Genomic DNA, 13436 nt, shown 5'->3' with positions numbered 1-13436 from the left:
GTATTATTTATTTAGGATATCAAGTGTACGGATGTGCGAGCGGTGTCCATTTGTTTGAACAAATAGAAAAGCAGAATAATTTAGTTTTATGTGAGGTCATGAAAGCTATAAGCCAGGGAGTCATAACTGTCAGTCAATGTGAACTTAGCTAAAAAAAAAAAAAACCCACAAGAATGTATTTACTTATCTTGCTGTGCAGGAACATTGTTTGTTCTCCACTCTTGAGATGTCAAATTAAAATGTGACCATCATAACAACCTAAACACAGCATTGTTTCACTGATTGTCGTTTCAGTTGCACCTCTGATTAGTTTGGTCAGAAGTTCACGCACATCGGCGTCCTCAAACGAGGTAACGCATCAGAAAAGTCTCGGTTTGAGAGCCTACGCTTATCAAAGCAAGCGGCGCTGGCGTGTAAACGCATCTGGGCCGTGGATTCTGGCCGTGACAAGTTTCCCCGACACGCTATTAACGCTGCCAGACAGATATTGTGTAGATCATCAGCGCAGCCAACCAGGCCAGGCTTTCTCAAGGTGAATGGGACTCTCATATTCGAGCTCCTTCATCCAATTCCTGGGGATTCCCCCCCCCCCCTTCTTCTTCCAAGTAAACACACAATCACAAAGAGTGTGTGGGCCTGTGTGTCAGTGTGTGTATGTGTGTGTGCCTCTGTGGGTCTGCCTGAAGTCAACAAAATTAGGAATCATCAAGATTGACATCCCGCAGATGTTGAATCTCTGGAAAAACAGCTCTATGCACCCACTAATTAAATAAACACAAGTGGACTGATGAAGGTTAAACCAACCTGTGCAGAGCAATGAATGTGTTAAAATCCAACAACAACAACCTGATACAACAAAGAGGGAGCCAGTCCAAGTGAAAATAAAACCAGAGACTGTCAGGTATGGTGACTGTTGATATGGAAACCTGGGCTCAGTGCCATGTCCTTTCTCTCCTGAACAGAAAACGATATTTGGAGAGAGTCACTGTAACATTGCCTTGTTTCATTATGAACTCCAGTTACTTGCGTCATTGCAGCGTCAAAAAAGGCATCGCCCAATTAAGGATCTTATGTTTATGAATAATTTTTGCTTTGGATTGGTTGTAGTCCTATCGCAGTTCTGAGCTGCAGCTCCTGCTTTTTTTGGTGCGAATGTGGAATCACTCGTGATGGCAGAGAGCATCATCTGTGTTTACTGAAAACAGCGGCGATCCAAGGCATTCGTCAGAAAGTTGAGATCGTCTCCTTGTTAACTGGATTTCTTTTAAGCTCCTCCTTATTCTCCAACACCGAGCTATGTGTTACCCATGGGTGTGGACAGAGAGAGCCTTCGAGGCAGGTTTTTTTTTTAGTGCACTGTCTTTTGAAAGATCAAATAGTATTACAATAATAACAGTCAGGTATTCTTATCGTGTCCATTGTTGTTTTCGACACCTCTCTTTGTCGTTCTGGTAACGGAGCCATATGTGAAGTTTGTCCTTATCTTTATTCTGAACTTCTCTCGGCGCCGGCGGTATCAGGAAACAAGCTAGCGCGATAGCTCCCCTGGGAACCACACCCACCATGTTATTGTCCTGACCTCTGTGGGGGGAAGAAGAAAGAGGGGGGCAGCCCCTGGGATGCCAAGAATTTCTTTTTGTCTGTCGTTTTCTTGTAGTGTCAAATGATCGGACGGATGTGCGTTCCCAACAAGTTGCACAAGGCCAACGGCCGCCCCCGTTGTTTGAGTCGCTCAGACGAAGTGTTTCCCCCGACGTTGTTTCATTTGCTTTGACTAGAAGATAATGATGAGGCGATAACGGACAGCGCTGTTGTACAATCCTGCCATGAAGGGGAATAAACTGTTGTCTTCTGTCCTTCTGTGATAAGCTTTCAAAACTGTACTTACTGGTTTGTAATTCATGTTCTCCCCAGTACACTGTGGCGAAATGCCAGATACACTTGCAGGTTGTTTTTTTTCCCCATACGTCATGGATTTTCCGAAACTTTGACTTTAACAGTAATATCAAGAACCAAATTTTCTGTGGCCTGGTCTATCTGTAGATGCATCTTTTTTTATTCAAATATCAGTTTCTATTACATTAAATAAGTACAATCTTTCCAAGCACCTCTTGGGGGTGCTGGTCACCCGGTTGGGAGTCACCGCTCGAGGCCATCGCGCGCTACAGGTATATTGACCTGTATTTTATGCTGCGAAACATGACTCGGCAAGCATACCAATGAGATCTGGTCCTCGGTCTCATGAGCCTGCAGTCCGTCTTGGTGTAATTACGAGGTGGTGGGTAGCGCCGTGTGAACACACCCCCCCTTCATTGAGAGAGCGAGCCAGAAAGAGTGCAGCTTTCTCGTCACTTACACGGGAAAGATGGCTTCACCTCGCATTAGTGTTTTCCCCACTTAGAGCAGACTGTAATTATCAACAGGAAAAGCGTTGGACCACTCAGCTCCCGCGGGACGTCTCCTCGCACTTTGGAAGGGAAGGGAGATCCAGCCGGGCGTTTGATATTCTTGTCAGCAACGCTGTGCAAACTGCAGCTCTTTACCTGCGCTATACAGCAGGGCACTTCACGGCAGCAGCGTCCGCCTTTGTGCCCAAATGAACGTGCAGCAAATTCCCTTTTGGACTGGGGTAAACCCTGTTGTTCGTGATTCATTTATTAATTTAATCAGGCAGGACCCAGTGAAGCTGACTCAGAGTCAGCACATCTAGATTTAAAAAAACAAAAGTACCAGGCAGCCCAAACGCAAACACGTCGACTTGCATGTTGTTGTGGCGTCCAGCGGCTGTCTAATGCGTTTGATCGCTCGAACGGACCGACCGGCAGGTTTTGGCGATGTCCTGGTGTCATGCGCTGCGAGGCTCAGGAGGTGAGCAGGACACTTCTGGCCAGCCATGGAGGGATGTGAATGGACTGAAATAATGGAGATCTTTGTTCTGCCGAGGCGAGAATCGGCCTGTAGGCGAGACAAAGTGACACACACACACACACACACACACTACTGACTGACTGGTTTTCTGAATGACAGATTCACTGACTGAACCTACACACTGACGGACTCCGAGGCCGTAACAGAACCGGCTTTGTACGAGACTGGAAACACAGCTATATTGTTGTGTTTTCTGTACATCATCAACTTCTTGTTCGGTCCGAGGGGAAGGACTGTACTGGTCCTGTTCATTTCCCCCGATTCCGCGTACAGGAATTCAATGGAAGGGTGTGTGTGGAGAGTTTGGGAACATCCATGTGTTAGCGATAGCTGCTTATCCATCGGGGGGGACGGAGTTGATCCCAGCTGACAGTCGGCGACAGTCTAAGGTTCATCCTGGACAGGTTGCAAGTCCATCACAGAGCTGCCATGTCATTTTAATAGACTTGAGGCCTTGGAGCAAGTCTGCGACCGCAACTGAATATGATGTTGTTGTTGTTTTTTTTAAGTGTAATGGGTTTAAATACGCCTACATCTTAAAAACTAAAAGGACGGGGAATAATCAATACTCTGGCTCTAAGAAGCTCGTCACGTTTAGTAGAACTATTTGCTCGAATAATAACGAATAATCATGTATCTGGGATAATAAGTTGACATGTTCATAGTGGTAGAAGATAGAGTTGCGCAACAGACGTGAACCCCGGTAATACAAGCAGGCATCTTGCATGTTGTGTTCTGAGGGGAAGAAAGAAAACAAAACACCGAATCATATCCTTAAATAAACGCTGAATGGAGGTTTTAGACCCATTTCAGTTCTGAAGCTGTCGTACAATGAACGAGCCTGCATGCTGGTGAACGGACCGGTGCCGATCAATATGCTTTTGATCACTGCGATCAGTAGTTGCACGTTAATGTTTTGCAGGTGTTTTTATTTGGTAGCGGTGAGCGGTTATTGCTCAATGTGTTCAGAGTACTGCTGTGGATGCACAGCCGCCCGGCGCATTACGGCCTGGACATGTTATTTTTTTTTAACGGCTCTGTGGACGATTTTAAAAAGACAAAAAAAGACAAAAAAATTGTTGTGACTGATAAGAAAAAAGATTTGTTTAATACCCGTATTAAGGATAATTTAAATTCCATGTTCCTTTGTGCGGTAAATTAAATTCATATAATTTAAATTGTAAAAAAAAACTTCAAAAACAAAAGATCTAAAATATATTTTATGGATATGGTAATCAATAAAGAAGTAATTGATTGTATTGTAGGACCTCTGACCTATATGTGTAATCAGTCTTTTTAAAAAGGTAATGCCAATATTTAAAAATGGTGTGCACTACATGGATAATTATAGACCCTCTTTTCTCAATTTTCTAAAATATTGAGAAATAAAAAAAAATTGGATTTCAAACTAATCTTAAAAAGAGAGTTTTTGATATTAACGTAAGGCAAAAAAAGTGCTGCTGAATATAATTTTCTACAATTGTGCAAAGTACATGACCAGTGTTTAATTATTAATTATGTTGAGAACATGTTAGTCTCTTTAGACGTGACGGTACCGACTCGTCGTATCGGCGAGAGTAATTACAAAACCAAATCCGACAGGAAGTCCAGGGAGCCCCAGAGGGCCGGTTCCTGGCAATCTTTGTCACCAGGGCAACACAATTAATGGAGGAAAAAAAAAAACTTTATGATCCCGTTATCGACGACAGACATTTCCATCTAACATCCTGATCAAATTAAATAATTCATAGAGCTCAAAACCACACGTTTAAACTCCATCTTGATGGTTTTTGATCCTAGTAATATCCTGTTTCATCAGTATTTTGATATATTTAACAAAAAATAAATCTAGTCATACCATGTAGGAGGAAACGTGGCTCCCATATGAATAACTATTGTTTCATTGAGACGAGCAGAACGGTCTTTGACATGGCAACGACTGAGGTTATTCAAAATGCCAAAACGTCGGTTGAATTTAAATTTTACACTTCTAAATTGCAGTAACCGTTGAATTTCCCCATCTGCGCTGTCGGAATTGAAGCCAATAGATCTCTATCGGTGTTTTTGAATCAACTCTGCTGTCATCAGTCTAGACATCTGCCTCTGCCTGGTATTGTTGTGCCCGCGCTGCTGAGTAGTACACACTGCTAAAGCCTGCAGCGCGCAACTGTGTGTCTGTCTGCGTGTGACGCGCCGTTCCTGTAACGCCCCGAGGACGAGGGCTGGGGAAAAAAAAAAGGATTAACAGTTAACAGAAAAGGCTTTTAATTCTTTGTTGATCAGCTGAGAGGGAGAGAGAGAGACGGAGGGAAAGAAAAGTCCACCTGCAACTTTTCATTGTTTAGCCAGCCAGCGAAGTAAGATATTCAGAATTATGAAGTCTCATCTTAGTATGGCTGCTCTGAAAAATGAGGTTAGAAGCAACATTTCGCCGCCGTTTAGCTGGTGATGTTTAACTTTCCCTCAAAGTCTTTATATGGGCTTCCTGACCCACGAAATGAAAAAGGGTTTTACCTCCTGTAACTTTCCACAACCCTCCCTTTCAATGGAATACCTGAGGACACCGGGAGACACACCCCATGTAGATTGTTTAATTACTCAAAGCTGTATGGACGCGGGACCATTTTATGATACTTAAAAGAAGCTAGCTTGATGTGTTTTCTTTGCCTTTTTTTGTGGAAAAATGAAAAAGAAAAAATGGATTTTTCACGAATAAATTGTCACGTGGTGAACATGAAACTAACGCGTCTCATTTGCTGTTTCCGTCTTCTCGGATATCCCGTGTGAATGCTCTTCTGCGTCTAAGACCTTTTCCCCATTTCTGTCGGAGACGATCGGCTGGCCCGGGCCACTCAGTTCTGTCTGGTCTCGGCCTCTGCTTCCTCGCCGCTTTACCGCCAAAATGACTCCCATGTGTAGCCATCTTCGGTGGCAACATCTGACTGTAGTGTAGCAGAGTTCAATCGCTCCGAAACCAGTTGATTGGAAGGCGCCCAGTTCACATTTCTTCACTTTCTTCCTCGCTACACGGCTACAAACTAACTAACAGACTCCATGCCAACGCGAGTTCTTACAGGACCCAAAACCGAGCACGATTATCCTCCAAAACGTAAGACAATATACATGTGTGTTGTCTGAAAGTGCAGTAAAGAGGTGGGGGGCGGGGGCTGAAAGCTGGAAGCTGGGATTCATTACGCTGCAGATGTCCAGTGGAACGCTGATGCACACTTGTGTGTTCACGCCGGTCAGCCGGTGGGTTGTGTTCGGGAAGCTGCAGATTTAACAGCTTCGGTCTGAGCCAAAACTTCCGTCGCAGATTATCCTACTTCCCCTCCCCTCAGCGTTCTCCGTCTGCCAGCCCGAGGCTGTACATTACCACGCCACGAAATTACACCTTTCAAACAACCCCACCCCCTCCTCTCCGTCTCAGAGGTCAGAGGGCAGAGTCGGGGGGGCTCCGAGCGGGGAAAGAACATTGTGTGCCAGAGAGAAATGGCAGCGCTGGTTCCCTCCTGCTGCGCGCAAACAGCCCCGCTGGATGGTTTGTTGGGACCACACGGTCTGAGAGCTTTAAGTCAGGAGGGGGACTGGAAGGTCACCTCGTGGGCACCGCCCGGCGTTAAAATGTTGGCCGTATCGGAAAAGAGGCGGTAGATTTCCCCGACACCCTGAATTCTGCCAGAGCAGTGTTCAGGGTTTAGCTCGCGGTTGGCATCGCAGGAAGGTGTTTCCTGAGCAGGTGTGCCTGTATGGGTTTGACGTATCAAGTCAATCTGTATTTGGTTGTTTGGCAGTATCAGATATTTTGTCGGAGCGGTGTAGACTAGAGAGGCTGCACAGTAATTCAGTGTGATGATAATGAACCATTGTAATATATAGCTAAAGAATTTTTTTTTTTTATTTCGACACATTTAGTTTTAAATGTAGATACGTTGTAATTTCACAGCTCATAAATGTGTCCTAAAATGCCACCCAAATAAACATAATCATTTTTTTTATTATTGGAGCTGCCACGAGTCGGTCGGCATAAGAAATCTTCAGCGACTATTTTTCCACAATTGATTGTTCGATGAAACAGTTTTTCCCAGCGTGTGAGAAACCTCATGTCGAAACAGGAATAGTGACTGCTCTTACAAGATAATATCTCAACGTATTTCACAGTTTTTCCGCAGGCAGGGTTTAGCGTGAATGCATTAAAATGCATTAACCCCTTTGGTGTCCAAAGGTGACCGATTGGACTGACTGAAGTTCAACTGTGCTTTTTATGGCGGGCATTTTCCCAATAAACACACTTCCTTTCAGCACTAAGCTCCAAGTTGTTGAGGGAAAAGATCAAGCAGATTGTTGGACCCTCTCCGTTGTGTTTCAGGCCCCCGGGAACGACTTCCTCTTCCAATTTGACATCTGTCTTTTGGAGGCTCGTGCCCCCCCCTCCACTCCCACAGAGCCTGAGCAGCTCTCTCAGCATCACTTTACCCATTTTGAGCACACGGTGGTGAAGCAAGTTGCAGATCTTCTGACTCGCACACATTCATCCTGAAGTAATGGATGCGTTGCTGGAACATAAACACAACGAGCAACAGAACGCAACTCCTCCGGCTGGAGCGTCAATTCGTTTGACGGAGGCGACGTGTTGCAACGTGCTTCGCCGTTTCTATCACTCAGGGTCCTATAAACAACTTTTATCCCTTTGTTTAAACACAGCCTTGGCTAACCTAAGTCGATGACATAATCAGAATTACAGTTTTTTTTTAGCGGGGGGCGGGAAGGGGGGGTCATTTAGTTGTTGCTGTGGCCTCTCCTTTTTCTTCATGCCTTACAGGACACACACACACACAAATCTTTTCAAATTCAAAGTGTTTCCACAGCGATTCCCGTTTGTCCCTGTCGCTCACAGTCGAGGTGCTGCGAAGGGGCCTCGAGCTTTTCTGTGTCATGTGGAGCCGGTGAGCCGCTGTCAGAAAAGCCGTGTTAAAAAGTCTCCCGTACTTCGCTTCGCCGGTCCAGCGTTTAGTTTTTTTTTCTCCTATTTTCTGAAGTGTCTCAATCAGTTTTTCCCGTCATCAGTTTTTACAATATCCTCTTATTTAGAGGGACACGCCACAGCAACTGGAGGAGTTATTTGTAGCAGAGCTCGGTGGAAAACCCGGACCGGAGGGGCTTTTGTGTCACTGCGGATCTGGGATTGCACGCTACTGGGCTCCACACCAGCCCGCCCAGCTCACAACAGTGTCCTCTAATGAGCAACCTGTCACAGGACTGTGGGGTCTGTTCGCTGTGTTTACATCTGTTTTCTTTTTCTTTGAGATATAAGAAACTTGCATACAAAAGTGGTGGTTTGAACGTGAAGCACGCAGTGAGCTGGGTTCAGATCGATGACACATTTACATCCGTGTTGTGAGTCGCTCCACTGAAGATAATGCAGATAATGTCTTTATGAACCGTAGCCAGTATAGCCAGAGGGCAAATTGAGGCTGACTGGTTTGTTTGTCACATGCTGACTTTCTAAAGTAGGTAAATATCCCTTTGCTGTGGGGGATGGTGTAGGCGATTGTGTTTTTTTGTTTGCTGGATTTGGGATGAGAGTTGCGAAAGAAGCGAGGTTCTGGCAAGTGTTATTAGTGATCCATTGAGCTGATGTGCAACATCCGGCCATGGCCGACTTCCTTTAAATACTGATCCAGTTCAAATGTCTTTGTGGCAACCCGCCGGTCTCCCGAGAACACCGCCATTATACTTCTGTATCACCCTAGAACTGTATCCGGATGTATCCTGCTTTGCTAAATTAGCACGGCGGAGCTTGCAATGTGTGAATACAAATATCCGAATTGGACTGAACCATATCTGTTGCGAGTACTATAAAGTAGTGTGTCGACATTTCCACTCACCCGCGTAGGCGTAATACTTACTCTGTCTCCCTTTTTTCCCCCCGACAGAGTGCCCGGAGAAATGCGCGCGTCAAGCGTGCACGGCGGACGGCGAGTGCTGCCACCCTCAGTGTCTGGGCAGCTGCACGGCCCCCGGGAGCGACACGGCGTGCGCGGCCTGCGCTCATTACTACCACCAGGGGCGCTGCGTGGCCGACTGCCCTCGCGACACCTACAAGTTCGAGGGCTGGCGCTGCGTCAGCAAAGAGCTCTGCTCCAAAGTCCACCTGCCCGACTTCAACAGCTTCGTCATCCACGGCGGAGAGTGCATGTCGGAGTGCCCGCACGGGTACATGCAGACCGCACCCAACAGGTGAGCCGCAACCCCCACCCTCCACCCTCTCCCTGATGGCTGAAATGGAGACATTAGGTGGAGGTTCTCGCAATTGTTGGCCTGACATCGGCACCAACTCGACAGCCTGCTATTAGTTTCCATTCTAAAATGACTGAAAAACAGGTACAATATAGCGTGGTGATAGTAGAAGCAACCATCCATCCATGTCCACTTTATAAACCTGAAGTTGTTTGGTGAAATAATAAAGGTTTTCTAGGTAAAACTCTCTCCTAGACACAATTTGGCTGTTGCCGTCAAACATCACCGTAAAAATCTGGGAGTGGGGAAAAAGACATAAAAAAATAAAGGTCAGGGAAGACATACAAGACTTTAGAGAATGAATGTACGTCAGTAAAACGACACCGTCACCTGTCCCCTGTTCCCTCTCTTGTCTCTCCAGTATGTTCTGTAAAGCCTGCGATGGTCTGTGCGATAAAGTGTGCGATGAGAAGATCATCGACTCCGTGGATGCCGCTCAGTCTCTCAAAGGCTGCACCGTTATCAAAGGCAACCTGCACATCAACATCCGCCGAGGCCGTAAGTACTGCACGCGCATGCAGCAGCAGCATGCAGCAGCAGCATGCAGCAGCAGCATGCAGCAGCAGCATGCAGCAGCAGCATGCAGCAGCAGCATGCAGCAGCAGCATGCAGCAGCAGCATGCAGCAGCAGCATGCAGCAGCAGCATGCAGCAGCAGCATGCAGCAGCAGCAGCATGACGGTTGACGCTAATAACCGTTTCCACGCGTCCTCCACTGCCCGTCACTCTGCAGCTCTTCAGCAGAGCGTGTTGACATATTGACAGATGAGGCCGCTGGATTTTTGTTTTCAAAACACGACTGACCGAAGCGGTTTTGTGTTTCGCTGATAACATAAATGGGTCCACAAAGCAGAAGTGATGACAAGGTTAGTCTAGAGCAGGGCTTTTAAAACAGTTCCAGGAGGCGTTTCATTATCCAGATGTCGCCTAAAGAGATCGAGATAGAAAAAGGAAAATTTACATATTTAGCTGAGATGGAATTTCTAGTAAAACAAAGATGTCAAACTTTGAGCGGCCTACAAGTTAAAGATAGATGATATTATAGTGCAAAGTATAAATGCAAGATTTACAACTCCAGATGTTCAGAAGCATGAATGTAGAAATGGACCAATGAAACGGGTGAGGGAAAAATAAATGAGAACTAACAGTAGTCTGTGTGCGTCTTTGTGTGTGTTTAGACAACATGGTGGCAGAGCTGGAGAGCTTCACAGGTCTGATCCAGAGGGTGACCGGGAACGTCCGGATCCGACACTCCCAAACTCTGAGCTCGCTGGCCTTCCTCCGCAACCTCCGACACATCGACGGAGACAACCTTCTGGATGAGTAGGGACAAACACACACACAATTTAACCGCGAACACACACACACACACACAAACACACACAAAAACAACCAAGTTTCAGACATCCGTTGAGTTCAGTTGAGTTCTACTCTTCTGTAAATATATTTTACTGTACAGTTAATCACCTAAATACGAACGTGTTATGGTGAATAGTACTTGGCTCCATATTCAGTAGACAAATGTATTTAAAAAATATATACACAGAGGTGCAACTGAGGATTATCCACGACTGGGAGTGAGGCGACGGACCGTTGCACCCAGCAGCCTGAATTAGCAAGTTGGCTAACACATCATGCTATGTTAATTTGAATGGGAATGTATTTATTTTTTTCCTGTGGTTAGCCGAGGTCATCGCTTAAAGGCTGGAGAGACGAGGAAGAGGATGTTTTGACTGTGAGGGTGCAGACTGGGCAGGCTTACTTGTTTTGTGTTGGTAGCAGTGAAAGTATCACTGAAATAGTTTCTCTTTTTTTTCTTCCTTCTTTTCACTGGGAATGTTAATATAGTGACTAAAAGCTAACAGCAGGTGTCCCAATTTTTTTCTTCTGCAAGACCTTGAATGCTGCACGGCTTCAAAACAAGTCGTGGAAAAGGTTCTCTCAGGGTCACGCAGAGTCCTTCACTCCCTCCTCCGTCTGTTTATCCTTGACTTCACAGGAATCTCCCTGTCCCAAGGCCCACATTGCAGTCATTCCTGAATGTCTGAGTGCTACCCAACAAACTGCACCGTCTCTCCTCTTCGAGCATAAAAAAAAAAGAAGCGGTCCCTGGTTAATCTCATTCCTCGGGATCGTTTTTTCTTGTCCCCCTACTGTCTAACTGGGCTATTAAACCAGCAGCTGAACATATGGAGCTCTACTGAGAAGCACTCTGCTGATACCTTTTGGACAACTAGCATAGAAAGTTGGCTTTCAGCTTGACACGAATCACAATTAACCGGCACAGAAACATGACAGAACGAATGCACACTTGAGAAGCGCTTCGATCTGCCATCGTCCGTTCATCTACTCTTCCCCTCCGCCCCCCTCCAGCATGTACGCCTTCGTGGCCGTGGACAACCAGCAGCTCCAGTATCTTTGGGACTGGAAGCAGCACAACCTCACCATCAAGGCGGGAAAGCTGTTCTTCAGGGCCAACCCGAAGCTCTGCATGTCCGAGATCCGCAAGATGTGGGACAAGACGGGAATCCGGGGCCGATTCGATGAGAGCGATTTCCGGAACAACGGCGACCGAGCCAGCTGTGAGTGTCACTGGAAAAAAAACACACAAAAAAACGCTAGAGGTTGAATTGCGACGCCCGCTGCATGTGCAGGACTTACACCCTCCCTGAGCCTGATGCTGCTCTGCACCACTATCTGCTATCTGTCGCCCAGACTGATGGATGCACACATGAAAAGAAACATATTAAAGTTCCCTCCCTCACTCCCGTCTCCTTAAGGTGAAAGCACGATCCTGACGTTCAAGTCCAACAGCACCAGCAGCACAAGGATCAAACTGACCTGGCAGCGCTACCGGCCCCCAGACTACAGAGACCTCATCAGCTTTATCGTCTACTACAAGGAGGCGTAAGTTTATTTGTGAACTCTGTTTTTCTTTCTACTGATTGGAGCAATGAGAGAAGCTGGAACTGGATTTCTCCTGCCAATCAGATCCTCACCATCAGGTTAATTAACTTAAAAATACTCTGAACAGCAAATAAACTTGACTAATTGATATGCAAGTTTCCATCAGAATAAGTGCAAATCTCAAACAAATTTGCAGAAAATCTATAAAAAAACACAACTCTCCATTAATGTGGATTTTTATGTGAATATTAGGAGTTGAGCTTATTGGGTGCCATTAACCGTCTGAACCCCAATCCTTCGGGACATTTTCTTCTCCCGTGGCCAAGTATTTCACTCGTACTGCACTTCTATGGAAATAACACAATCACGGAAGTAGGGATGACAAAAAAATGCCTTTTTGTTTTGGGTTGGTAACTGATATTAGCAAAAAATTGTATTAAAAAAACATACTAACAAGCGTTTTATTCTATTTTACGATACATTGCATTATAATGTTAAAAAAATGCATTTCTAAAACAATGGAATCTATATTGTAGTCTGAATTCAATATAGCTGCAATTATAAATAAATGGAAAACGCTCTCGGTGATTTCCAATGCCGTGGACTGTTTGTTTACATCGCTGATATGTAAACACATATGTAAACAGAATAAATAAAAAAAAAAAATTTCATAAATGTAAAAAAGGTAATGATCGATTGAATTGAACCGCGTTCCCTGCAGGCCCTTCCAGAACATCACCGAGTTCGAGGGGCAGGACGGCTGCGGCTCCAACAGCTGGAACATGGTGGACGTGGAGCTGAGGGAGGACAAGGACTCTGACCCCGGAGTCCTGCTGTCCAACCTGAAGCCCTGGACGCAGTACGCCGTGTTCGTCAAGGCCATCACGCTCATGGTGGAGGACAAACATTTGCCGAGCGCCAAGAGCAAGGTGGTGTACATCCGCACCAGCCCTTCAGGTAAATGAAACGCCGAAGGTCAAGGTTAACGAGCAGGCCGCGGGGCTGCATCGTCGCAGTAGACGCTACAAGTGATTGCAAATAGCGGGGAGGCGCTAAAAGAGCGAGACTGATATTTAACAAAGCTTATAATTGCCAGCAATCAAAGGGGGAGAGTGTCATCTTACCCGGCGACAGTGACGAACCCTCGGGTCATCGGCTAAATGTTCCCGTCCACATTGCTGCTCGTTTCTCACATGAGCGACTGGTCCGTGACTGCGGCGCGTTTCACATTTCTGTATGTGATCCAGACGTAGTGTGTGAGGAGAATAGAGAGGAAGGCTGTTTTTGTAAACACAGCTGCAA

The 13436-nt window shown here is 45.9% G+C and overlaps 1 protein-coding gene across 1 annotated transcript in view; it reads left to right on the top strand.

Annotated features, from left to right (window-relative positions):
* Positions 1–13436, top strand: part of igf1rb (insulin-like growth factor 1b receptor) — a 40627-nt gene that overhangs the window by 15226 nt on the left and 11965 nt on the right. Inside the window, exons 3-8 of the mRNA XM_068576686.1 lie at positions 8865–9168; positions 9590–9726; positions 10406–10550; positions 11601–11809; positions 12008–12134; positions 12856–13091. Of these exons, the coding sequence (XP_068432787.1) occupies positions 8865–9168; positions 9590–9726; positions 10406–10550; positions 11601–11809; positions 12008–12134; positions 12856–13091 (1158 nt within the window). The remainder of the gene's footprint in view (positions 1–8864; positions 9169–9589; positions 9727–10405; positions 10551–11600; positions 11810–12007; positions 12135–12855; positions 13092–13436) is intronic.

The sequence above is a fragment of the Clinocottus analis genome, unplaced genomic scaffold (assembly GCF_023055335.1).
Source record: "Clinocottus analis isolate CAN_PGR_092001 unplaced genomic scaffold, fCliAna1.0.p SCAF_1, whole genome shotgun sequence".
Taxonomy (NCBI): Eukaryota; Metazoa; Chordata; class Actinopteri; order Perciformes; family Cottidae; genus Clinocottus; species Clinocottus analis.
Note: the sequence above shows the minus strand (reverse complement) of the source record. Positions and strands in the feature narration are given on the sequence as shown.